This window comes from Jaculus jaculus, chromosome 8 (assembly GCF_020740685.1).
Source record: "Jaculus jaculus isolate mJacJac1 chromosome 8, mJacJac1.mat.Y.cur, whole genome shotgun sequence".
Taxonomy (NCBI): Eukaryota; Metazoa; Chordata; class Mammalia; order Rodentia; family Dipodidae; genus Jaculus; species Jaculus jaculus.
The window spans coordinates 1,930,710-1,957,331 of record NC_059109.1 but is presented as its reverse complement, the minus strand read 5'-3'; the positions used below and the strand labels follow the sequence as shown (position 1 = coordinate 1,957,331).

Sequence of the window (26,622 nt, the reverse complement as noted above, 5' to 3'; positions counted from 1 at the left end):
GAAGATTGGTGCTGAGAAAATGGGTCAAAGAGAAGGGGCCACACGTGGGGAAATGATGGGGAACAAGGCATAGGGGGTGTCAGGTTTGGCAAAACCTAGGGAGGGGAGGACTTAAAAGGGGGAGAGATGGGGCTGGAGGGATGGCTTAGCGGCTAAGGCATTTGCCTGCAAAGCCAAAGGACCCCAGGTTCGTTTCCCCAGGACCCACGGAAGCCAGATGCACAAGGGGGCGCATGCGTCTGGAGTTCGTCTGCAGTGGCTCGAGGCCCTGACGTACCCATTCTCTCTGTCTCTTTCTCTGTCAAATAAATGAATAAATAAAAATTAAATATAAAAAAGGGGGGGGAGAGACATGGGTGGTAAGACGAGGAGCAGGGAGGTGAGGCGAGGGTATGCAGGGCTCCCGTCCTGCAGCGGGGAGGGGCTTGTGGGAGGGTCTGGAGGGTGGGAGGGCCGGCCCTCTCTCTGCTCCTGACCTCAGGCTAGTCCTCCCCTTCTCCTCCCCTGCCTGCCGTAGGGAGCCCTCCTCCTCTGCCGCTGCCGAGACCCACAGTGGTGGTGGCTCGGAGAAGAAGCCTGGGCGCTGGGACAAGTGCGGAGTCTTGGGGCGGGCAGGGCTGCCGCGGGGGTAGGTACCCTGGGGCGCCCGGGACTGGACTGGGCAGGTGCAGAGGCAAAGCGGCGGTCCGGTTCCCCGGGTGAGTACCAAGCTCTGCGAAACCCAGAAGGAGGAGTTGGGGGGGGGTGGTCCTCTCTTGTCCTGCACCTCAGCCGAAGGTGTGGCAGAGCTCTCAGGAGTGCCTCCCGGGTCAGAGGAAATGGAAGCTCCCTGTGTGCTCGCGCGTGTTGCATACACCAGGGTTGGCAGGGGATGCTGCAGGCACACGAGGGGGACAACCCGCGGGAATCCGGGGTCAAGTGTCTGCAGCACGGTGCCTGCAGGCAGTGGTCCGGGGGTGCCGGGCTGCAAGGGAGGACGAGGCCAGGCTGCGATTCTGGCCAGCTGGACCTTGGGAAGAAGGAGAGCGCCCGCCGTGGACGCGGTGAAGTGTCCAGCGAGGCTCGGAGCGGGCCAGCGCCGGGGCTGGGCTAGCTGCTGGCCGTGACCCGGGAGGGACTGCAGGTGACCCAGCTCACCGCGTTAGAAGTCCGGGGCTCCCCAGAGAGTGAGGCCCGAGGCTGCGGGAAGGGCGCCGGGACCGTCCAGCGCGCGGCGGCGCCGTGTCCCCAGGGCACCGGGCGGGCTCCGCGGCCTCCCCCCGGCCGTTGTGGGCCGGAACCATCCGTCCCCATACACGTGACACGCCCCGGGTGGGGCGGGCCCCTTATCTCGCATGGAAAGAATTTAACGCTTAGAAACAACTGGAAGTGGAACTGAAGGGAAACGAGTCGGAAACAGCTGCCGGCTGCCCCGCCCCGCCCCGCTTCCCGGGCTGCAGCCCCCTCCCCTCTTCCCCGACGGGCACCTCGGGGTCCTCGAACTGCCTGCCGCTCAAGCGCACGACCCGCTCCGCCCTCCTGTCTCCACTGGCCTCCTGACCTTTCCCACTTCAGGTCTCAAAGCCTCTTTCTTTCTTTCTTTTTCTTTCTTTCCCTCTCTCTCTTTCCTTCCTTCCTTTCTCTCTATCCTTCCTACCTTCCTTCCTTCCGTCCTTCCTTCCCTTACTCCCTCCCTTTTATCTTCTTCCTTCCTTCCTCCCTCCTTCCCTTCTTTCCTCTTTTCCTTCCTTTTTTTTCCAAGTAGGGTTTCACTCTAGGCCAGGCCAACCCAGAATTCATTATGAAGCATCAGAGTGTTCTTGAACTCAAGACAATCCTTACACCTCTGCCTCCCTAGTGCTGGGATTTAAGGCGCCTTTTTCTTAATTTTTCTATCCTCATGGTTCATCTGCTGGCTTCCCAATAAAAGAAATCTGAATGCCTCAGATGGTCAGGTGGCACCCCTTACTGGCACCCCCTCCCTGTCATGCTCAAGCCCAGTATCTGAGACCTCACCCCATTTCTCACACCTGGAATCCTTTCTTCACCTCTCACTGCCAGATTCGTGGAGGGGGGTGCAGAAGAAGGTATTGGGGTGGGACCAAACGCCAGCCCTGGAACATCCCTCATGGAAGTTTGTCTCTTTCCCACCCCATGGGACTTATGGTCCCCCAATGAGCAAAGTGTCAAAGTTGGCCATACACTGAATACCAGGAATGCTGAGTCACAGTTTGGGAAGGTGCCCCCACCCCTGCCAGTCCTCCAACTGTGGGAAGATGCCAAGAGGGTGAGGCCGCCCCTCCCTGAACACACTCAGAGAGGCAGGCGCAGAGGAGACAGGAGACACCAGAGTTCTCCGCTTGCCCAGTGCCAAAAGAGGGGTCAGGATTTTCCGAGAGCTGGGAGGGGCACTGAGGAGCGGTGGTGACGTGAGGCAGAGGACTGGGAAGGAGTCTCTGGGACATCCATAGGGTGCTATGTGCTTCCTGCTGCCGAGAACCCCACTCACTCCCTGCGGGCGCTGGAGAGGCAGGGTCCAGCTGCCCAGGCAGAGGCTTTCTTAGGCAGTCCCCTTCCTCCTGCCAGCGGCTAGAAGGGGCGGTCTCTCGGCACACACCGACAAAGATGTGGGCGTCTTTTGGGTTGACGTGAGGGCTGGTGTTCATAATTACAGCATCTGAGGAGGCGCCCAGAGAGCGCACTTGCATATGGCGCTTACAAGTGTGCTTGTGCGCCATGGTTGGTGCGGGCCTTGAACCCTCAGTGACCGGTAGGGTGGCCTCCACCCCCAGCTGAGGGAAGCCCTGCTCAGCACCCAGGCGTTTGGGCCTGGCTTTCTGGGGTGGGTGCCTCTCTCTACGGACACAGACTGTTGTCCAGCTCCCCTCATGTCGCTTGGCTGCCCGTGGGGGAGTGTGGAGGCTAGTGCCCTGAAAACTCCCTTCTGCCCTAGAGGATTCAAGGAAATCTGTTTGTTGGTGGTGGGGAGTCGGGGAGCTCTCCCTCCTGGCCAGTTCGCATTTCCACCATCCACCCTGCCCTGCTCTTCCCAGCTTCTCTGAGTACCTGCCAACCGCCACTGTCCTCAGCAAAGCCCTCTCTCCTGTCTCTCACGCCTTTCCTCTGAAACTGTCTCCATCCGTTGCCTCAGTGAATTCCACAAACAAACACAGTCAGGTAACCACCCACCCAGATTAAGAAACAAGATTTTCTTTAGATTCCAGTCCCAGCGTCCTAAATTGTTTAAACAAAATCGGCCTTCAAGGTGTATGTGGCTCAGCAATAGAGTATTTATCCAGCATGTGCGAGGCCTGAGTTTGAATCTACAATCAATCATCTCATTTTTCCTTAAAAAAATTTTAAATTTATTTATTGTATTTATTTGAAAGAGAGAGAGAATGGGCACACCAGGGCCTCATGCCACTGCAAATAAATTGCCTGTGCCACCATATGCTTATGTGGGTTCTGGGGAGTTGAACCCAGGTCCTTAGGCTTCGCAGGCAAGAGCCTTAACTGCTAAGCCATCTGTCCAGTGCTCATCTCATTTTTCTCTCTCTCCTCCCTCTCCTCTGTCTCAAAGTGCTGGGAATTGAACCCAGGGGCTTGTGTATGCTAAGTGGTCTGCCCCCCCACCCAAGTTTGTGTGTATGTGTGTGTTTTGCTTTTTTCGAGGTAGGGTCTTACTTTTGTCCAGGCTGACCTGGAACTAACTCCCTCTGTAGTTTCAGGCTATTCTCAAACTCACAGCGATCCTCCTACCTCTACCTCCCAAGTGCTGGGATTAAAGGTGTGTGCCACGATGCCTTTTTTCTTTTTCTTTTTCTTTTTTTTCTTTCTTTCTTTCTTTTTTTTTTTTTTTTTTGTTGTTTTTCGAGGTAGGGTCTTGCTGTAGCTCAGGCTGATCTGGCATTCACTATGTAGTCTCAGGGTGGCCTTGAACTCAAGGCGATCCTCCTACCTCTGCCTCCCGAGTGCTGGGATTAAAGATGTGTGCCACCACACCCAGCTTATATTTCCTTTTTAAAAAAATTATTTATGGGCTGGAGAGATGGTTTTAGTGGTTAAGATGCTTGTCTGCAAAGCACAAAGACCCAGGTTTGATTCCCCAGGACTCACATAAGCCAGATGCGCAGGTCTAGAATTCATTTGCAGTGGCTAGAGGCCCTGGCATGCTCATTTGATCTCTCTCTCTCTCTCAAATAAATAAATAAAATATTTTAAAAATTATTTAGAGAGACAGGCAAGCCCGGCTTGGTGGTGCACACTTTTAATCCTAGCACTTGGGAGGCAGAGGTAGGAGGATTGCCATGAGTTTGAGGCCACCCTGAGACTCCATAGTGAATTCCAGGTCAGCTTGGACTAGAGTGAGTAGAGTGAGACCTTACCTCAAAAAGAGAGAAAGAGAGAGAGAGAGAGAGAGAGAGAGAGAGAGGCAAACAAACTCCAGACTCATGTGCCACTGTATGCATCTGGTTTACACGGGTACTGGGGAATCAAACCTGGGTCCTTTGGCTTTGCAGGCGAACACCTTAACCACTAAGCTATCTCTCCAGCCCCAAAATAGATTTTCTTAGCAGAATTTTTCCACTATTTCTCTTCTGGTTGCTGCCAGCTGCCCCTCCCCACTTGTCCAAGAGCTCCGCACGCTGACTCAGAGCACTACTGTCTGCTCTCCTTAGACTTCATTTAGGCAGAAGTATCAAGCATGCTCTTGCATGTGCCTGGCCTGTTCCTCATGTTCAGCCCCACCCGCATGATTACACGTAACTAATATCAAGTGAGCTTTAGTGCATTTCTCACTGTGTCTCTTTATTTCACTGTGTTATGAACAAGCCAGTTGGTTCAATGCCTCCTACTGATGCAGATGTTTGGGGATCCCCTTTGGGGCTACTGTGACCCATACTTCTGTCGGTTGTGTTCTGAATGCATGGGTGGGGTGGCTTTACTATGTCGAGTATGTTCTGCCAAACAATCTCCTAAAATGTTTGTACCATCTGGAACTTTCAGGACCCGTCACAGCCTGGTCTCCCACTCGTCTTCTGGCCTGGCTACTGTTTCTAAGGGACTTCCAGTCTCAGACACTGTCCGTGGTCCTAGCCCTGACCTTGGTCCTGTCCTTGGCTCCAGCCTTACTGCCAGTCCTGGACTGAAGTTAGCTTTTTGTTCACGGTGATAGTCAATAAATGTGTGTTGGGCACTTTGTGCTAGATGCAAGGATACACAACTGAGGAGAAAAAGGGAAAAAAAACAAGTCCCACACTTTTCCCAGTAGACCTTACTGCATAATGAAATGGGCAAATTGAAAGTGGGCACGAAAGTAACACATGAGCCCATCACCATATCTTCATCTAGGACCACAGATCATCATACATGTTACACAAGTTCCACAGAGTGCAATACCATATGAAAGGGCCTGGCCTGGTTGGGACGCTTCCCTGAGGGCGTGATGAGGACATGAGACCTGAAGAAAGAGGGGCTAAGAGCAAGCATGCTTTGCAGGGAGGGACCTGCGGTTAGGAAGGAATATGGAGTGTAATGGGCTTAATTCTGACCACTACGCTAGAGTGGGGTGGCTGTAGGTCGGTGTTCTAAGATAATTTGGAAGGGAGTCAGCGGAGGAGACCATGGAGGGTGAGTGGAAGCAGAGGGATCAGCGAGGTGGTGATGGCAGTTGTCGGGCAAGGGCAGCTGGACCATAGGCAACTGCGGTAAGAGAGAAGGAAATGAGCTGTCGAGTCACTGAGTGGGCCTTTAGGCTTGTAGCTTATAAAGCTGGGTGAATGGTGAATGGCAAACAGACTGGGGAACACTGGGAGGAGGAGGAGGAGGGTGGTGGCAAGGCAATCCGAGTCCAGTTATGGAGGACTTGCCCAGGGAGAGAGGAGATTGCTATGGAGGTAGAAGAGATGACTGGATTGGTTTTACACACTGTGTATAGTTCCGAAATTGACATCACCCATCTGGATGAGAGTACCCACCTACATGATGAAGATAAGCATCCCTTGGACTTTTTGGGAGCCTATGGAGAGAATTGTTGTCAGTTCAAGGGGTGGGGAAGACATCAGGAGTGGACTGAGGCGTGTTGGGATATGAGGAAATGGGAACAGAAAGTACAGATTTATCTAGCAACTACAGACAAGAAGTGTGTGGCTGTTGGAGGGATGTGGTGGAGCATGTGGCATCAAGGAAGGATTCTTTTTTTTTTTTTTTTTTTTTGAGGTAGGGTTTCAATCTAGCTCAGACTAACCTGGAATTCACTTGATAGTCTCAGGGTGGCCTTGATCCTCCTACCTTTGCCTCCTTAGTGCTGATATTAAAGGTGTATGCCACCACGCCTGGCTTTTTTTGTTTTGTTTTGTTTTTGTTTTTCGAGGTAGGGTCTTGCTCCAGTCCAGGCTAACCTGGAATTCACTATGGAGTCTCAGGCTGGCCTCGAACTCACGGTAATCCTCCGACCTCTACCTCCCAAGTGCCGGGATTAAAGGTGTGTGCCACCACGCCCAGCCCTGCCTGTTTTTTAAAAAAATATATTATTTTAGTATTTGAAAGAGACAGATAGAGAAAGGGAATGGATGCCTCTGGCCACTGCAAACAAACTCCAGGTGCATGTGCCACTTTGTGCATCAGCTTTGTGAGGGTGCTGGGGAATCGAGCCTGGGTCTGGGTCGTCAGGCGTTGTAAACAAGTACCTTCCGCTGAGTCCTCGCCCGAGCCCGACTGCTCTTTCTACGTCCGCTCTCCTTTGCTTAGCATTTCACGTGTGAAATTCACTGGTGGCACATAGCAACAACTTTTTCTTGTGTAATACTCTATTCTATGATTCTGACATTGTTTATCCAGACTAGTTAACACACACTTGAATTGTTTCTAGTTTGGGCTAACAGAAATCAATCTGATGCACAGCCAGCAGGGTGTGATGGTGCATGCCTATAATTCCAAAACTCATGAGGCTGAGGCAGGAGCATTATTAGTTCAAGACCAGACTGGACTACATAGTAAAAGACACAATCTCCAAACGGCAACCACCAAAAAAAAAAAAAAAAAAAAAAGCTCTCATGAGTATTATTGTATGTGCCTTTGGAGGGCGTGTGCAGTCATTTCCGTGGGATATTTACCCCAAGTAGAGTTGCTGGGTTGTAAGCTATGTGCTGTAGGTAACAAGTAGCAAGTAACTACCAAATGGTTTTCCAGGCAAAAGTTTTTTTAAAAAAATTTTATTTATTTATTTATTGTATTTTTTTCTTTTTTGAGGTAGGGTCTCATTGTAGCTCAGGCTGACCTAGAATTCACTATGTAGTCTCAGGGTGGTCTCAAACTCAAAGTGATCCTCCTATCTCTGCCTCCTGAGTGCTGGGATGAAAGGTGTGCGCCACCACAACTGGCTTAATTTTTATTTATTTTATGAGAGAGAGACACACACACAGTGGCATGCCAGGGTCTCTAGCCACTGCAAATGAACTCCAGATGCATGCGCCATCTTGTGCATCTGGCTTTATGTGGGTACTGAGGGATCAAACCTGGGTCCTTAGGCTTTGCAGACAAGCACCTTAACAGCTGAGCAATCTCTCCAGTCCTCAAGCAGTTTTCCAAATTGGTGGCACCAACTGATGCTTCTGCTCACAACAGATGCAAGCTCTAGTTGCTTCATATTATTGCCAATAGCAAACAACTGTGGGCATCTCTCTTTCTTTCTTTTTTTTTTTTTTTTTTTTTTGGTTTTTCGAGGTAGGGTCTCACTCTGGTCCTGGCTGACCTGGAATTAACTCTGTAGTCTCAGGGTGGCCTCGAACTCACGGCGATCCTCCTACCTCTGCCTCCTATATACTGGGATTAAAGATGTGTACCACCATGCCCAGCTGTAGATGTCTTTTTAATTTTAAATATATTATTTATTTTCTTTGTGAGCAGAAACAGAGAAAGAAGAGAGATAGAATGAGAGATAATGGGCACACCAGGTTTGATTCTCTAGGTCCCACATGAGCCATCTCTCCAGCCCAAGAATGTCTTTTTAGAAAAATTTTTATTTACTAGTTTGAAAGAAAGATGAAGAGAGAGAGAGCACACAAGAATGGGTGTGCCAGGGCCTCCAGCCACTACAAACGAACTCCAGATGCATGCACCACTTTGTGTATCTGGCTTTACGTGATTACTGGGGAATTTAACTCAAGCTGTTAGGCTTTGTAAGAAAGTGCCTTTAACTGCTGAGCCATCTCCCCAGCCTCACTGTGGTTTTCTTAATTTCAGACATGAGGCACATTTAGTGGCTTATCATTGTGGTTATTTAAGTGAAGGATTTTTTTTTTTCAAGGTAGGGTCTTACTCTAGCCCAGGCTGACCTGGAATTCACTATGTTGTCTCAGGGTGGCCTCAGTGATCTTCCTACCTCTGCCTCCCTAGTGCTGGGATTAAAGGCATGTGTCACCTTGCCCTGCCCCTGTGTGTTTTTGTATGGGAAATATTGGGGCTGGAGAGATGGCTTAGTGGTTAAGGCACTTGTCTGCAAAGTGAAAAGGACCCCAGTTTGATTCCCCAGGACCCATGTAAGCCAGATGCACAAGGGGCACATGCATCTGGAGTTCTTTTGCAGTGGCTGGAAGCCCTGGCATGCCCATTCTCTCTCTCTTTCTCTCCCTCCCTCTCTCAAATAAATAAATAAAAATTTAAAATAATTTAAATGAGAAATATTTAAGGTCATAGAAAAACTGACGGGGCTGGGCGTGATGACACACACATTTAATCCTAGCACTTGGGAGGCAGAAGTAGAAGGATTGCTGTGAGTTCAAGGACAGCCTGAGACTACAGAGTGACTTCCAGGTCAGCCTGGGCTAGAATGAGACTCTACCTCAAAAGTTAAGAAGACCAGGGAAGCCAGACAGATGTGGTGGTGTACACCTATAATCTCAGCACTCAGAGGTGGAAGCAGGTGGGTCAAAGTTCAAGGTCATCCTCAGCTACATAGTGAATTTGGGGTCAATTTAGGCTAGATGAGATTGTCAAAAAGCAAAAAGTGAAAATAAAGAAAGGGTAGAAAAAAGAAAAGAGAGGGAAAGAATTTCTATAAATAAAGGATTCTGAGCAGACAGCAGGAGCTGGGGCGCTGGGATTGCGGTGCTTGGGGAAGGACTGGTTCTGATATCGAACACAGATGTGTTGGATGGCACATTTATCTAAACAGTTATGTGTTAAGCACAGAATTACAGCAGAGCCAGGATGTGAGGTGCTTGTTCCCACCCCAGTAGAGGGAGAAAAATACACAAGTAGGGCTGGAGAGATGGCTTGCCAGCAAAGCCAAAGGACCCAGGTTTGGTTCCCCAGGACCCACAGAAAGCCAGATGCACAGGGTGGCGCATGCATTTGGAGTTCGTTTGCAGAGGCCAGAGGCTCTGGCGCACCCATTCTCTCTCTATGTGCCTCTTTTTCTCTCTCTCTCAAATAGTAAAGTTAAAAAAAAAAATGGCTGGAGAGATGGCTTAGTGGTTAGGCGCTTGCCTGTGAAGCCTAAGAACCCCAGTTGGAGGCTCTATTCCCCAGGACCCATGTAAGCCAGATGCACAAGGTGGCACATGCATCTGGAGTTCGTTTGCAATGCCTGGAGGCTCTGGCGCTCCCATTTTCTCCCCCCCCCCCATCTCTCTCTCTGCCTCCTTCTCTGTCACTCTCAAATGAATAAATAAATACACACACACACACACACACACACACACACACACGAGCCAGGCATGATGGTGCACACCTTTAATTCCAAGCAGAGGTAGGAGGATCACCATGAATTGAGGCCACCCTAGAGCGAGACCGTACTTTGAACAACAGCAACAAAAAAGGATACACAAATAAACACACGCAAACACTAGGGCAGGAGAAGCTGCCATTGGGAACATGAGCAGACCACTGAAATAGGAGCTGGGGGAGGCTGCTCCCACCCAGGGTCACATAAAAAAGGCCTCTTGGGGCAGATGGCCTGTGAGGTAAGAACTGACCTGAAAGAGGCCAGCTATTAAAAGCTTAGTGAAGAGCTTTTTAGATGGAGGGAAGACCCTTAGGCTAATGTGAGCTGGAAGTGTTTGTGGGACAAATGAAAGACCAGTTTGGAGTAGGTTGGGGGAATGAAATCCAATTTTAAATATTATTTCCTTTTTTTTTTTTTTTTTTTAGTGAGACAGAGAGAGATAGAGAGAGAGAGAATTGGCTCGCCAGGACCTCACCCACAGCAATTGAACCCCAGACACTTATGCCACCTAGTGGGCCTGTACAACTTTACACTTGCCTCACCTTTGTGGGATTGGCTAAGGTGGGATCTGGAGAGTAGAACATGGGTCCTTGGGCTTTGAAGACAAGTGCCTTAACAGCTAAGCCATCTCCTCAGTCCTTATTTACTTTTTTATTTACAAGCAGTGAGAGACAGAGGCAGAGAGAGAGAGAATATGAGAATGAATGGGCACACCAGGACCCTCAGCCACTACAATCAAACTCCATATGCATGTGCCACTTTGTGTATCTGGCTTTATATGGGCACTGGGAAATTGAACCCAGGTCATTAGGCTTTGTAGGCCAGTGCCTTAACTGCTGAGCCATCTCTCCAGCCCCTGGAATCCAGTTTATTTTTATTTATTAGAGACAGAGAGAGAGAGGGAGGGAGGGAAGGAGGGAAGGAGAGAGAAGAGAGAGAGAATGGATGCACCAGGGCCTCTAGCCACTGCAAACTTCATATGCATGTGCCACCTTGTGCATGTGGCTTATGGGGGACCTAGAGAATCGAACCTGAGTCCTTAAGCTTTGCAGGCAAGCACCTTAACCATTAAGTTGTCTCTCCAGCTGCCAGCTTAAAAAAAAAAAACTTTTTGGAAATTCATTTTATTTTTTAAGCGAATATATTGAACATCTTATTAAGTTTTAAAAGCTTTACTTAAAAACTGTGGTTAGATGCCATAAAGTAGGTGGCAATGCCTTAACCATATGCATGCTATAAGGCCCAAGGGCCTCTTCCGTCCTTGTCAACGAGTGTGCTGACCTTCTCTCCTTTCATACAACACTGAAAATTTATTTTTATGAGAGAGCGAGGGAGAGAGAGAGAGAGAGCATGCACGCGAGAGAATTGGTGCCAGGGCCTCCAGCTACTGCAATCTAACTCCAGATGCGTGTGCCATCTTGTGCACATGTGCAACCTTGCACACTTGTGTCACCGTGTGTGTCTGGCTTATGTGGGACCTGGAGAATTGAACATGGGTCCTTAGGCTTCACAGGCAAGTGCCTTAACCACTAAGCCACCTCTCCAGCCCAGAATCCAGTTTTAAATAAATAAGGGAGGCAGGGTAAGCAAATGATATCAGAAAGAGAAGTAGAGACCAGAGGTGCCAGATAGGCTATCCTTTAGGATTGAATTTAGCTGTAAGTAGGGTGTTGTTGGTATGCTGGGAAAGAGGAGGGCCAGTTTTGTCTCCTTTCAGAATCAGCCCTTACACCTGCCCCTTTCCCTGCAGCCTCCCGAATGATGCCAGCTCAAGGTCCCCTCACTGCTAGTCTGGCCGTCCTGGTGTTGCTGGGCACAGTCAGAGCAGGTCCCTTCTCTCCACGGTCCAATGGGACGCTCTCGTCCCCACGGCCCCCTCCCCAGCCCGGGGGCCCCTCTTCTCAGCTTTATGAACATACGGTGGAAGGAGGGGAAAAGCAAGTGGTATTCACCCATCGCATTAACCTGCCTCCCTCTGCTGGCTGTGGCTGTCCCCCGGGCACCGAGCCTCCCGCGCCTGCTTCGGAGGTGCAGGCCCTGAAGGTCCGGCTGGAGGTCCTGGAAGAGCTGGTTAAGGGGCTCAAGGACCACTGCACCGGAGGAGGATGTTGCCCTGTGGCGGCCCAGGCTGGCACAGGTGAGCGCTGGTCACAGGAGGGGACACAGGAAGAGGAAGGGGGAGAGGAGTGTCCGGGTGGGGGAGGTGACTCCAGGGACATTAGTGATCTTGGTGTATACTTTAGAAAATGCTGTCCCTGGCGATAGTGGAGCTGGGCTAGTCACCCGAACACTTGTTAAGGCCCTGGGGGATTGTGCTGCAAATACACCAAGCAATTGCGAGCTAAGGTGGCCTTGTACAAGGAGGCTTGGGGACGGGTAGGGGCTGCTATCCATGGGCACGCTTCGTGGGCTCAGCCTCTCTCCCCGCAGCCACTGAGGCCTGCCTCTCCCTTCTGCCCCAGGCCAGACGGACGTGCGCAGCCTCTGCAGCCTCCACGGCGTGTTCGACCTGAGCCGCTGCGCCTGCTCCTGCGAGCCGGGGTGGGGCGGACCTACTTGCTCGGACCCGGCCGACGCTGGGACACCCACCTTCTCCCCGTCCACAGCCCCGGGGTCCTCCTGTCCGGATGAGTGCAACGATCAGGGACGCTGTGTCCGGGGACGCTGCGTGTGCTTCCCAGGTTACACGGGGCCCAGCTGTGGCTGGCCCTCCTGCCCGGGGGATTGCCGCGGGCGAGGGCGCTGCGTGCAGGGCGCGTGTGTGTGTCGCGCGGGCTTCTCGGGCGCGGACTGCAGCCAGCGCGCCTGCCCTCGGGGCTGCAGCCAGAGGGGACGCTGCGAGGATGGCCGCTGCGTGTGCAATCCGGGTTACACTGGGGAGGACTGCGGGGTGCGTTCCTGCCCTCGGGGCTGCAGCCAGAGGGGCCGCTGCGAGAATGGCCGCTGCGTGTGCAATCCGGGTTACACTGGGGAGGACTGCAGCCAGCGCGCCTGCCCTCGGGGCTGCAGCCAGAGGGGACGCTGCGAGGACGGCCGCTGCGTGTGCAATCCGGGTTACACTGGGGAGGACTGCAGCCAGCGCGCCTGCCCTCGGGGCTGCAGCCAGAGGGGACGCTGCGAGGACGGCCGCTGCGTGTGTGACCCCGGCTACACTGGGGAGGACTGCGGGGTGCGGAGCTGCCCCCGGGACTGCGGCGAGGGAGGTCGCTGCGTGGACGGGCGCTGCGTGTGCTGGCCCGGGTATGCGGGCGAGGACTGCGGGGTGCGGACGTGCCCGCGGGACTGCCGGGGCCGCGGGCGCTGCGAGGACGGCGAGTGCATCTGCGACGCGGGCTACTCCGGGGACGACTGCGGGGTGCGGAGCTGTCCCGGCGACTGTCACCAACGGGGCCGCTGCGAAGACGGGCGCTGCGTGTGCTGGCCCGGGTACACAGGGCCCGACTGCGGCGCCCGAGCGTGCCCACGTGACTGCCGGGGCCGCGGGCGCTGCGAGGACGGCGTGTGCGTGTGCCAGGCGGGCTTTACGGGCGAGGACTGCGGGGTGCGGAGCTGTCCCGGCGACTGTCGCGGGCGTGGACGCTGCGAGAGCGGACGCTGCGTGTGCTGGCCGGGGTACACGGGCCGCGACTGTGGCACACGCGCCTGCCCCGGAGACTGTCGCGGGCGTGGACGCTGCGTGGACGGCCGCTGCGTGTGCAACCCGGGCTTCACGGGCGAGGACTGCGGGAGCCATCGTTGTCCCGGGGACTGCAGGGGACACGGGCGCTGCGAGGACGGCGTGTGCGTGTGCGACGAAGGCTACTCGGGCGAGGACTGCGGCGTGAGACGGTGCCCGCGGGACTGCAACCAACGCGGCGTGTGCCAGGACGGCGTGTGCACCTGCTGGGCGGGCTACGAGGGCCTAGACTGCGGCGTCCTCACCTGCCCGGCCGACTGCCACCGACGCGGGCGCTGCGAGGACGGGCGCTGCGTGTGCGACCCAGGCTACACCGGCCCCGCTTGTGCCACCCGCACCTGCCCCGCAGACTGCCGGGGCCGTGGGCGCTGCGTGCAGGGCACATGCATGTGCCATGCGGGCTACAGCGGGGAGGACTGCGGTCAGGAAGAACCTCCCGCCAGCGCCTGCCCCGGGGGCTGTGGGCCCCGGGAACTGTGTCGGGGAGGACAGTGCGTGTGCGTGGAGGGTTTCCACGGCCCGGACTGCGCCATCCAGACGTGCCCCAGGGACTGTCTTGGCAAGGGAGAGTGTCTCCAGGGCCGATGTGTCTGCCAGGAAGGCTACGCTGGGGAAGACTGCGGGGAAGGTGAGCAGGACTGGGACTTTTAAAACTTTTTGCTTATTTGAGAGAGAGAAAGAGGGAGGAAGGAAGGGAGAAAGAGTGAGAGAGAGAATGGGAGCACCAGGGTCTTCTGCTGCTGCAAAGGAACTCTGGGCGCGTGCGCCACCTTGTACATCTTCGGTCCTGGAGAATTGAACCTGGGTCCTTTGGCTTCTCAGGCAAGTGCTTTAACCGCTAAGCCATCTTTCCAGCTGCTAGACTGGGATTTTTTTTTAATAGATTTTTATTTATTTATTTATTTGAGAGCGATAGAGAGAGAAAGAGGCAGAGAGAGAGAATGGGCCTCCAGCCACCGTAAACAAACTCCAGACGCATGCGCCCCTTGCACATCTGGCTAATAAATGTGGGTCCTGGGGAATCGAGCCTCGAACCGGGGTCCTCAGGTTTCACGGGCAAGCGCTTAACCGCTAAGCCAGCTCTCTAGCCCCTAGACTGGGATTTTTTGATAACAGCAGCCATGTGGTATGTTAACAGAGCCCGAGGCCTTAGGGACCTGGAAGAAGAGCAGAGGGAAATCTCTGTAGGGCGGAAGAAGGGGTCAGTCAGGGACGCCATGTCCCCCGGAACAGCAGAACCACATGACTTGCCAGCAGGCAGGATTGGCATTCAGGTGTCCCAGGAACAGGTGGCCCTTAGGGAGACTGTGTTGGGCGAAAGAGAGGGAGAGCCAGGTCCTGGTTGGGCTTCTGCCAGCTTTTCCTCAGCCCTGGAGAGCAGTGGGAGCTCAGATGTGCCCCTTGGTGTGGCTCAGTACCAGGGCTGTGATCTGGGGATGGGGGGTGCCTTGGGCTAACCAGCTTTCCCTGTCCCATTCTCCTGGGCAGAGGTGCCAGCCATAGAGAGCATGAGGATGCAACTCCTGGAGGAGACCACAGTTCGAACGGAGTGGACCCGGGCTCCTGGCCCCGTGGACGCCTATGAAATCCAGTTCATCCCTGTGGTGAGCGCGGGCTGCAGGGGTGGCGCAGGGGTGGGGGCGGGGCGCTCAGCTTTGTAGAAAGTTCCAGTGGTCAGAGTCAGGCCACTGGCTTCCGGAAGCTGCCGTAAAACGCCAACGGGGCCGAGCAGGCTTGGGGGTGGGTCTACTGCAGCTGGGATAGCTCTGGCTATGGTGATTCTCGCTAGTCCCGAGTCTGCCTGGTTCACTGCCCACCGCGGTCAGTTCTTGCTGCAGAATCCCAGTTACCACCCCACCCCACCGCCACCTCCAATTCTGTTAGGCATTGTCGGTCCTGGCTGGGGACTCACCAGCAGCTAGGATGCTTTGTGCTTTCCTTGTGACTTGTATCACAGACCTTCGGGTGTTTGGAGACACCACCTATCCCTCATCCTTCAAGCTCCCTGGGGAACCGCCCTGTGGTCTTAGCCTCTCCCCTATGGCATTGTTCTCAGATGTTTTTTTAAAAATTTCTTTAAATTTATTTATTTAGTTGAGACAGATACAGGCAGATAGAGAAAGAGAGAGAGAATGGACATGCCATGGCCTCCGGCCACTGCAAATGAACTCCAGATGCATGCACCACTCTGTGCATCTGGCTTACATGGGATCTGGAGAGTTGAACATGGGTCCTTAGGCTTTGAAGGCAAGTGCCTTAACTGCTAAGCCATCTCTCCAGCCCCATCAGATTTTTTTTTTTTAAACCTTCCTATGCTGTCTGCTTAAGAAAAAAAAAACTTATTTTTGAGACAGGGTCTCAGCCTAGTCCAGAGTGACCAGGGACTCACTCTATAGCTCCAGGTTGGCCCCGATTCACAGAGGATCCCTCTACCTCAGCCTCCCAAGGGCTGGAATTAAAGTCATGTACCACCACACCAAAGAAGGCTGCCTGCTTTTTGAATCTGCACTTCAAAATGGGGAGCAGAGAGAAGCACACCGGCGAACTTTGGACTCAATGGACATTTTTCTTATTGTTGGCACACAGTAATTTATAGTCACACAAACTCTCAGCAGTTCTGATCATATTTAAGTACCTTTTTAAATTATTTTAAAAAAAACTTATATAAGGCCCAATGAAGAACATTCTGGAAATATAGGTGAACAAGAAAAGGAAGGAAGGAAGAAAGCACGCAGGAAGGAAGGTTACATTCAACTATGTACATTTCAGTCTAAATATAGGCCTCCAACTTCGGTTCTGTTCAACGTTATCTTTCTTGGTTTGGGCCAAGCTGTCTCGGCAGTCGTAATAATTCTGAATCCGAGAGCTTGTTTTCCCAGCTCTGTGTGTCAGTGCGTCACTGAGCAGTCTTTTCTTGGCCTCTCTCCAACTTGCTTTTAAACCTTTGGGGAGTACAGTAAGGACAAAAAGCCTGTGGCCTCTCACTAGAGACCTGTCTTTGGGCAGATTGGACTGTGGGGACATGGCTGTTCCCAGGTTCCAATGGGCTGACCTTTCCACTGTCCAGCTCATGTTTTCCCATGTCATCATGAACGGGGCGGTCAGCCGAGGCAGGCCTCTGGACACATGCACTCTGGGAAAGGCTCTGGGGGCCTTAGGACAGGAGGGACAGTGCCTAGGTGCGTCCTGTCTTCCTTGCTCCACTTTGGTCTTCCCGCAAAGCCCCCAGGGCAGACCCCTTGCCAAGCCCAGTCTCTCTTTGCCCTCTGGCCAAAACAGAGGCACAAATGTCTGTTTTGTGGCAAAACCAAGATAGCATTGGTTTGTTTTTTTTCTTGTTTAAAAATTTTTTTTTGGTTATAAAAATAATCACAAGACAAGAATTTGGCAACTAGAGAAAAACCGATTCTTGGCTGCTTTACTCTATAAAACAAGCACTGTGAACATTTTATAAAGTGTTTCTACCACTCTTTTCTCTGTGTATATTATTTACATAGCTCTAATCTGGAGAGGGTGGGACTTTTAAAAGGAATTTTCCTAAGAAACATCAGGGAGAGAAGAATTAAAATAAACACTTGTGATAAAAGGGGCTTTCAGGGTAGTGATCATTGTCTCCTGCTCTGGATAGATACCAATCCATCCTTGGATGTTGTTGAAAGTTCAGATTTCCAGCCAAGGCCCTGCGCTTTGGCCCTCGTCTGAGTAGGGTGGTGCCACGCTGGCCTGAGCCACCATCGCCTCTGCTCTGGGCATGGGACTCTGTCACACTCCAGTATGAGGCCCAGTGTGAAGGAAGTATCTGCACTGGTCCCCAGACACCTTCTTGTATGCCACACAGCCCCTGCTGCAGCCCTCGGAGTTGCTTTTTCTACTCCCTCTGGCAGCACATTCACTTTTCTCTACCCTCTGCCATTTTCATTGCAGTCTGTCTTTTCCCTCTCTCTCTCTCTCTCTCTTTCTTTCCAGAAGCACTTTTTTTTTTTCAAGGTAAGGACTTGCTGCAGCCCAGGCTAACCAGAAATTCACTATGTAATCTCAGGGTGGCCTCGAACTCTCGGTGATCCTCCAACCTCTGCCTCCCGAGTGCTGGGATTAAAGGCATGCACCACCATGCCTGGCTAGAAGCATTTTTTAAAATAAATCTATTTAATTTATTTATTTATTAGAGAGAGAAAGGGCACACCAGGGCCTCTGACCACTGCAAATGAACTCCAGACGTATGCACCACCATGTGCATCTGGCTTTCATGGGACCTAGAGAATTGAGCCTGGACCCATAGGCTTTGCAGGCAAGCACTTTAACCACTAAGCAATCTCTCCAGCCCAGAAGCACTTTTCTCTCAGAAGTCAAATTCTGCTACTCTTGGCCAAGAGGCACCTGAACTATCAGAATTGTTTTCAGAATTCAGAGGAGGGCTGTCCCTTTTCTCCTTGTTTGGGTGGCATTGTCACTGCGACTCAGTGGGTTTCCAAGTCTGTCGACATGATCCTGGGACCTCACCATTAGCCTCACCAGAAGACTGTTAGAAACCATGGTCAGGGTCAGGAGTGGTGGCGCATGCCTTTAATCCCAGCACCCAGGAGGCAGAGGTAGGAAGATCGCCATGAGTTCAAGGCCTCCCTGAGACTACATAGTGAATTCCAGGTCAGCCTGGGCTAAGAGTGAGACCTTACCTCAAACAAACAAACAAACAAAAACAAAAAAAGAAAATAAAGGAAAAAAAACCCCGAAACAAACTATGGTCAGATGCCACCCTGAGATCTGCATGAAGAGTCTTTGGGGGAGTCCAGGAGCCTGTTGGGACAGCCATTTGGTTAGACTCAAGGCATCAAGCCCTGTACCCTCCCCCCATCCACCTTTCCTCTATGAGCTGTAAGAGAGTGCAGGAGACCCGAGTGACAGAAGCCCTGAGTCAGAAAGAGGTTTGGGCATTCCTGTCTCAGTGTCCTCTGCCTGGACACTCAGGGCTCTGCCAAGTGTTCATGGGGACACTAGACATAGCTGTCTCAGCAGAGGTTTTTTTGTTGCTGTTTGTTTTGAGGTAGGGTCTCACTGTAGCCCAGGTTGACCTGGAAGTCACCGTGTAGTCTCAGCCTGGCCACGAACTCACAGCGATCCTCCTCCCTCTGCCTCCCCAGTGCTGGGGTTAAAGGCGTGCGCCACGACACCCTGCTTTCAGCAGAGGTTTTGCTTGGGTCTAGTTTGAAAAGAGAAGCCAGATCAGCCTGGGCTAGTGTGAAACCTTGAAACACACACACACACACACACACACACACATGAGAGAGAGAGAGAGAAATGAGGGCGATGTAAGCTGCAGGGACTAGAATCTGATATTGAGAATCAAGTCAAACACTCACCCGGAACGATTGGTGGGAGCCAGCCTTTTACCAACAAGCAGTGCCAGCTGTGGGCATCTGGCTGGAGAGCCTGCCTTGGATCCACAAGATGGGGCCGGGAAACGTGGGTTAAACTGACACTGGGACTTCTAGGGGACTATTCCCAAGTGGGCCTTGGGTGGAGTGGGGATGTATGTGTGTTGGTAGGAAACCAAGAGTAGAATCTGGTATGGGCTTGTTTGGGGAGAGAGGGGCTTGGTGAGCGGACAGGCAGTTCTGGAAAGGACGAGGACTAGACAGTGTAGAGTGAGGCTGCGCCTGCACGTCCTAGAGCTGGGGTGTGGGAGTGGGATGGGGTCTCGCACGGTCAGGAAAACTTCCAACCCAGAAAACACCGACACTGCTTTATTTCACCGTCAGGCAGAAATCTCCACGTGGCCGCTCATCTGGTTTTATACTTGGGTATTTACTATGCTCTCTTGGTTTGGGAGAGTACCTTGAAATTTCCAATTCTATTTGGCTGAACATAGGTGTCCCCATCACAGCCAACATAGCTAAGCAGAACACAGAGTCCTTATGCAAGACTGAGTGTGCTCACAGATGTCCAGCCTTCCTGCCTCCCCAGCAGCTGGCACTGTATGTAAGAAGTCCCATCTGGAGCATGGGCCCAGACTTCCTACAGGGCCACCGTAGAGAATCTTTACTCCCTTAAACACACCTGGTGGAGGACTGCGCTCTCCCTTGTATTTACCATATATAGATATTGGGGTGTCTACATTTAGCTACTAAGTTATACAGACTTGAGGACAGGGACATGTCCTGATTTTTGTGTCTCTCAAGAGACCAGAACTGCTTCTAAATGGACATTTGGCTTATACACAGAACCCTGCCAGGAAGGCCAGTTGAGCATCCTGTGGGTGCTGTCCATGGAAGGGGACAAGGCATTCAGGGCACTTCTGGTTTGATTCATTTGTTCTGAAAGGAACGAGTTTAGGGGAGGCCTCCTTGTGCCCAAGTGGACAGAGTTGCCAGAGAAAAGTCAGAGGGAGCCCTGGGCTATGTCAGGTAGAATTTTGGCAGATGTACAATGTCCATGAAAGGAAAGCCCGAGGTCACACGGCTGAGCTCAAGTCCCTGCCACTTTCTTAGAGTGGATAACCATGACAGAATGCTGTCCTCGGTGAAGCAGGACCAATGGGACCTGTCTCACCAGGTTGCTGTGAGAGTTGAGTGAGTCAACATATGTAAACAGTCAAGAGCCAACCACAGCTTGTCGTGAGAGTCTAGGTGTCTTTGCTGCCCCTGTTCCATCTAGGGCCAGGTCCCACAAAGCTTCATTTGGCACCATTTGTACTTGTGAAAGCTAGGACTTGAGCAGCGGGGGCGAGAGCGTCCGCCCCTCACTCGCCGGGTGCTCTCTTGCAGACAGAGGGAGTGAGCCCCCCCTTCACAGCACGGGTTTCCAGCTCCGCCTCAGCCTATGACCAGAGAGGACTGGCCCCTGGTCAGGACTACCAAGTCACAGTCCGTGCCCTGCGAGGGACCAGCTGGGGTCCTCCCATCTCTAAGACCATCACCACCAGTGAGAGCTGGGGCTGGGGGACACCTGGGTTTGATAGGTGCTGTTGGGAATCTGCTTCTGGGAGGCAGAGCTGGAGAGTGCGTGGGAGCTGGGTTCTTGGAGGGGAAGCTGATAACCACCGTATGCACTGGAGTCCTCTGTCTCACCCCTCCAGTGATTGATGGTCCCCAAGACCTCCGTGTGGTGGCTGTGACTCCCACCACACTGGACCTCAGCTGGCTGCGTCCTCAGGCAGAGGTAGACCGATTTGTGGTGTCCTATGTCAGTGCTGGCAACCAGAGGGTGCGGCTGGAAGTTCCTCCGGAGGCAGACAGGACGCAGCTGACCGACCTGATGCCAGGCGTGGAATATGTGGTGACTGTCACTGCAGAGAGGGGCCGTGCAGTCAGCTACCCGGCTTCTGTTAGGGCCAACACAGGTATGGCCATCCAGGGGTTAGGGAATGACTTGGTGTCCAAGGCTAGCAGCCCTCTCTTCAAGGGCCCAGGCTGAAGGCTCACAGGCTCTGCAACAGAGTATGTGGCAATCCGCATGCACCTACTGCAGCCGTGCTCTGTGCTAGGGGGCTCAGGGAAGACAGAGCCCTCAGGTGCATGGAGTCCTTACAGAAGCCTGCAGGTTAGATACGGCAGAAACTGCTCTAGGTGTGTGTGATTCACCCAGAGGAGGGCGGTTCTTACCCTAACGTTAAGTTCAGGGGACAGTCTAATGTCGTGGGGTCTGGCACCAGGTAGGCCAAAGATTAATAGTACTGGCCTGGAGAGAGGGCTCAGCGGTTAAAGGCTCTTGCTTGCAAAGCTTAAAGGCCAGGGTTCGATTCCCCGGTACTCTCGTAAAGCCAGATGCACAAAGTGGTGCATGCATCTAGAGTTTGCAGTGGCAGAAGGCCCTGGTGTCTCCATTCCCTCTCTCAAATCTCTCTCTCCGCCCCTCATTTTCTCTCTTAGTTTGCTAATGAATTTAAAAAACTTTTAATAAAAGATCAACAGTCCAGCTGACTTTTGGGATCGGTGTTGGCAGGGTTCGGACTTCACAAGGTGGTTGATTTCCCACCAACCCTCAACGTTCCTTAACAGATGCCTGGGTCTTTCCTTTTTTTCTTTTTCCGACGACAGGGAGACGCACCCTTGGACTTAGCGACATTTTCATTCCCACTTTCCCATTCTCTCCATCACCTACAGGCCTCCCCGCCCCACCTGCCGGCTTGTCTTCTTTCTAGGGCACCCACTCACAGTGGAGGGCGAGGGCATGGGGGTGGGTGTGCTCCGGGGACGCTGACTCTTTGCCTCGGTTCTCTTTCTAGGTTGGGACTGGGGCTCAGGGAGGATGGCTCGGCTGGCTGGTTCCGACGGGGAGGGGTGGCGGGGTGGAGAGAGGAGCGCGGTGCAGGAGCGGCCACTGACCTGCTGTCCCTCCCTCCCTCCCTTATTCCCATCTTCTCGCTCGGCAGCGCCAGGCCACTACGGTTACCCGGATGTGCGCCCCCCACCCCCGTCCCTCAGCCCCCGTCCCCGTCCTCCGCGGCCTCCCCGGCCCTTGCGGCCCCCGGAGGCGGCCGAGCAGGAGCAGGAGCCGGAGGAGGAGGAGGAGGAGTGGCGTCCGCGGCCGAGCCCGCCGCGGCCCCCGCGACGCCCGTGGGGGAACCTGCCGGCCGAGCTGGGCCGCTTCCAGGGCACGGCGGAGGACCTGGAGCGCCACCTGCGCGCGCACCGGTACGCGCTGCGCGCCAACCAGACGTACGCGTCGGTGGCGCGTCACCTGCACGCGTTCCTGCGGCGCCGCCAGCCGCCCGCGCCGCCCGCGCCGCCCGCGAAGCGCGACTCGGACCCGGGCGACGCGGGCACGGCGGCGCCCCGGCACCCCAAGCCCGAGGTGCTGGGCAGTGCGGCCGACGGCGCGCTGCTCGTGGCCCTCGACGGGCTCCGCGGACAGTTCGAGCGCGTGGTGCTGCGCTGGCGACCGCTGCCGCCCGCCCCGGGGCCCTCCGGGGAGCTCTCGGTGCCCGGCACGTCCCGCACCGTCCGCCTGCCCGACCTCAAGCCCGCCACCACCTACCACGTGGAGGTCCACGGGGTGCGGGCAGGGCAGGTGTCCAAGTCCTACGCCTTCATCACCACCACAGGTAGCGTGGGCCGGGGGCCCGGGGCCACCCACCCGTCCACAGTCACCTTATAACTTAGGTTGCAGCCCCGCATCGCATCCCCCTCCCCCGCCGCCTCACCGCTTAGACCCCCGGGGCTCTAACTGGTGGATGGTAGGGGCTCGCCCTCCCCACACACAAAGCACACCTTCCGATGGCCCAGTAAGGCCACCTCCGTACTAGGGTTCCGACCCCAACTTGTGGATACCCAAAGCCAAGCAGCCCCGATCTGTGGGGTTCTCTGGTTCCACCTGGGGTGGTAGGGCTCCTGGGGCCAGCCTGTTGCCCCAGACGATGGAAGAAAGGCTTGGACCTATGTTGTGCAGTGGGAACGGGGTGGGCTTGAAACCAAGATTCCTGCTCTGACTCACTGCGGTGAGCGTGGCTTAAAGCCTGTGGTCTGTGGTGGTTGCCCACAACTTGGCTTTGACCTTAACGGAGGACACATCAGAACTGCTTGAGGGTGGCCTTGAAACCATTGGTGTGACTTGTGTCTGTGGTGGTGCTGGGGCATGAAGCCACTGCTCCCCCCCCCCCAGGCTTTCCCACATCTGGCGCCCTTCCAGCTGCCCTCTCTCTCTCTCTCTCTCTCTCTCTTTCTCTCTCACAGGACTGATACCCGACCCAGGGGACAGGGTGCTTTGTGGCTGTGGGGTCGGGGTGGACCTCTTCTTCCTCCATAGGGCCCAGATGCCTCAGGAGTGGGATGCCCACCCCCACAAGCCCTCTCTCTCCTCCCTCCTGCCGCCCTCTCTCTGTTGCCCTCCGTCCCTAACACCACAGTGCCCTCATTTCTTGCAGGCTTCACACTGCAGCACTAATGGAAGGACCGTCACCGTGGGCAGCAGGGCACACGTGGGGAGGGACAGGGCAGGGCAGTCACTAGGAAGTGGGGGTTCAGGAAGCTGGCAGCGGGCGCTCGGGTGACGGACTGGCAGGCATTATCTGTCTCATTGCCCGCCCTAAGCCCAGGCCTTTCTGCTCTGGAATGGGCTGGATGGAGGACTTTTTTTGGGGGGGGGGGTCCGGAGGACTGGCTGAGTAGTCACTGGAGCAGTTTCTGCACTGGGACGATGTGACAGAGCCAAGAATGGAAAGGGAGGGAGGCCCCCTAGACCTGGAGGGCACACCGGGGCTGGAGATTCCTTCCAGGCTCTCACGCTCCACTCTCCTGTTTTTCTCGCCCTGCTCTGCCCCTCCCCAGGGTCCTTACCCTCTGGCCTCTTGGGGGCTACTGATGAGCCTCTTCCCTCAGGCCCCTCGACAACCCAAGGGGCCCAGGCTCCTATCCTGACCCTGGAGCGTCATCCTCAGGAGCTGGGAGAGTTGAAGGTGCTGGGCAGAGACAAGACAGGGCGCCTGCGCGTGGCCTGGACTGCCCAGCCCGACACCTTTGCCCACTTCCAGCTGCGCCTTCAGGTGGCGGAGGGGCCGCAGGCACATGAGGAACTGCTGCCAGGAGACGTCCGCCAGGCTCTGGTGCCCCCGCCCCCTCCCGGAGCCCCCTACCAGCTGTTCCTCCATGGGATCCCCCCTGGGGGCAAGCCCTTGGCTCCCATCACCTACCAAGGCATTATGGGTACATCTGCTTGGACCAGTGTCCTGAGAGTGGGGGAGGAGCTGGGGCAACTGGGACCTAAAAATGGGGTAGGATTGAAAGGGCCAGTGAAGGTCAGGTCTGACCTCTGAGGCTATAGAGGACACAACGAGGAGAGAAAAAGATTGGTGGGCGCAGAGGGAAGGTAGATGGAGAGGGTGTCACAAAAACGACAGTGCCTGTGGAGAAGTCTAGGTGGGACAGGGATTCAAGGAGGGAAGCTGTAAGTTCCTGTCCTCTGTCTGCCCCCCCCCACTTCCTGTTGCTATTCTGCTCTGCCCTACTTTATAGATCTCTAGGTGGGCTTGAAAAGACCTCTGGTTTTATCCAACACTGGCCCTCAACCCCTGTAACTCCCCGCTGGGAGTCTGGCTTGCAGAGAACACCTGTGATCCCAATCAGTCGATTTTTCCTAGGCACAGCATCTCCTTCGGGCATGTGAGGGGCTCCACCGCCATCAGAACTTCAGAGATGGCATCTGCAGGACCGGGGGAAAGGCAGAGGCCAGGGAGCCTGGTCCTCTCGATGGGACTAGGGTGGCTGACTCTTACCCCAGTTCTTTCCCTGGGACAACAGGTGGCAAAGGGAGAGTAGTGTGGGGAGCCAGTGAGCCTTCAGACTGCTCTGAAGAGACGCTCTCAGGCAATGCCATGGGGAACCTGACCCCCCCCCACAAAATTCTGAGGTGCAGGGGAATAAGGTGTGGTGAAGGATGGGGAAACAAAAGAGAAGGGTTTAGGAACAGGAGTTCCCCCTTTGGAGAGGGCCGCGGGTTAGATGAGCCAGGCAGAGAGGGGAGGGAGATGGGGATGAGAGAGCAGGTGGGCCACCATGCTGTGCTTTTGCCCCCAAACCCCAGACAGAGCTGAGGAACAGCCTGGGAAGCCATCAGCCCCACCACGTCTAGGCGAGCTGACGGTGAGGGACCTGACATCGGACTCCCTGCTCCTGCACTGGACTGTCCCTGAGGGGGAGTTCGATTCCTTTGTGATCCAGTACAAGGACAAAGATGGACCCCAGGTGATACCCGTAGAGGGGCCCCAGCGCTCAGCACCCATCGCATCCCTAGAACCGGGCCGCAAGTACAAATTTGTCCTGTATGGGCTCGTTGGCAAGAAGAGGCACGGCCCCTTGGTAGCTGAAGCCAAGACAGGTGAGTGACAGGCCGGCACCCCCAGCTCTGTCCTCAGAGGTTGGGGATCCAGGAAAGCTGGCTGCAGCCTGTGGCTGCAATGTGAAGTCCTAAGGGAAAGCGATGTGGGGCACACAGAGGTTCTGGGAGAGTCCATGTCCACGACACTGTCCTGTCATGCTGATAGCCTGGTCTGGGGGCCCTGCAAGCTGAGGAGGGACTTGGACCTCACTTGAGAACCCTAAGGAGTACGAGGACCTTTGGGTGAGAGAAGGGCGGGATTGATTATCTTATGGATAGCACCATGGCTGCTAAAGGGCTCTTTTAGGCGTGAGAAGCAGCTGGGGAGCTGTGTCGGCCGGTGGCTGCCTGGCTGGGTGGCAGCAGGACTTGGCTGTGGGAGCACCAGGCCGGCAAACTCGCGTGCCGATGGCGGGTCCCAGGGGGGCAGGAGCACCAGGCCGGCAAACTCGCCTGCCGATGGCCGGTCCCACGGGGGCAGGAGCAGGTGGAGAGCCAAACAGATAAATGCCTTCCAAGAGTTTCTGGAGTTGGGTGAGCTCAGGACGTTCTTCAACGATCATACTTGCTCCCTATGGCAGCCCAGGTGGTGCAGCCACTTCAGGGGACAAGGAGAATCAAGTCACGAACAGGAGAGGCTACCCAGTAGAGGTGGTGGGGCCCCAAGGTTACCCTGCTGTCCTGTAGGCTGTGGGGAGCAGAGAGAGGCTTGGGAAATGGTGTGGCGAGGAGAGGGAAGGCCTGGATGTCTTCGGATGGCCAACACTGAGCGGAGCAGAGGAGGAGAAGCCCCCAGGGGAGCTTCAGTGATGGGTAGCAGTGGGCACGCCAGGCTGGTGTCCTGGATGCCAGGGAAGAGGGTGCAGCCAGCCCAGTCAGAGCCTGGAAGAGTAAGTCAAGGGCTGGAAAGTATGCACAGGACTTAGCCATGGTCATATCACCCCCGGCCCGTGATTGCTGCCTGGTAGAGGAGCTGGGCAGGGGTCCTGGAGGAAGGGCGTGGCAGACAGAGCCTCTGGAATTGGCTGGGGGGAAAGGGCGGGAGGCCTGCACACGGAGGGTGGGGCCAGGCCAGGAGCATGACTGGGAGTGAGGGGCCGTGCCATGGTGGGGCAGCGGCAGGTGGGTGTCCGCTGGGAAGAGGGGCTGAAGGCACAGTGGTTGGCTGACCACGCTGACACACTCAGGCACACACTGTCCTCTCCTGGGGAGACACTAGCTAGGAGTGAGGCTTGGAAGCATGGGGGAGTACCTCGGGGAGATGAAAAGGCTAGCTAGGCTCCCCACTTTTTGAGCCTCCTCCCCCCTTCAACTGAGGATGGTCGGAGTCACACTGCAGCGCGTCTGTGCCATGCCTGTATGTAGCAAGAGTGCTTGGGCTGGGCAGCACAGGCTGGACTCAGCCACTCTTCTCCTCCCTGGGTCACACAGC

General features: G+C 54.7%; 1 protein-coding gene and 1 non-coding gene across 4 annotated transcripts in view; one reads left to right on the top strand and one right to left on the bottom strand.

Annotated features, from left to right (window-relative positions):
* Positions 1-548: 548 nt before the first annotated feature.
* Tnxb (tenascin XB) overlaps positions 549-26,622 on the top strand; it is a 74,441-nt gene continuing 48,367 nt past the window's right edge. For 2 of the 3 annotated variants that reach the window (XM_045157327.1, XM_045157326.1), the window contains exons 1-7: positions 549-698; positions 11,457-11,843; positions 12,169-14,010; positions 14,871-14,986; positions 20,144-20,300; positions 20,455-20,718; positions 24,897-25,190. In XM_045157327.1, coding sequence (XP_045013262.1) covers positions 11,465-11,843; positions 12,169-14,010; positions 14,871-14,986; positions 20,144-20,300; positions 20,455-20,718; positions 24,897-25,190 — 3,052 coding nt within the window. In that variant the 5' untranslated portion in view covers positions 549-698; positions 11,457-11,464. Of the gene's footprint in view, positions 699-11,456; positions 11,844-12,168; positions 14,011-14,870; positions 14,987-20,143; positions 20,301-20,454; positions 20,724-21,872; positions 22,081-22,170; positions 22,423-23,644; positions 24,020-24,896; positions 25,191-26,622 lie in introns of all 3 variants that reach the window. The other variant, XM_045157329.1, reaches the window with a different exon arrangement.
* Positions 10,884-11,009, bottom strand: LOC123463261. The gene has a single exon (XR_006638848.1). It is a non-coding gene; the product is annotated as a U6atac minor spliceosomal RNA (small nuclear RNA).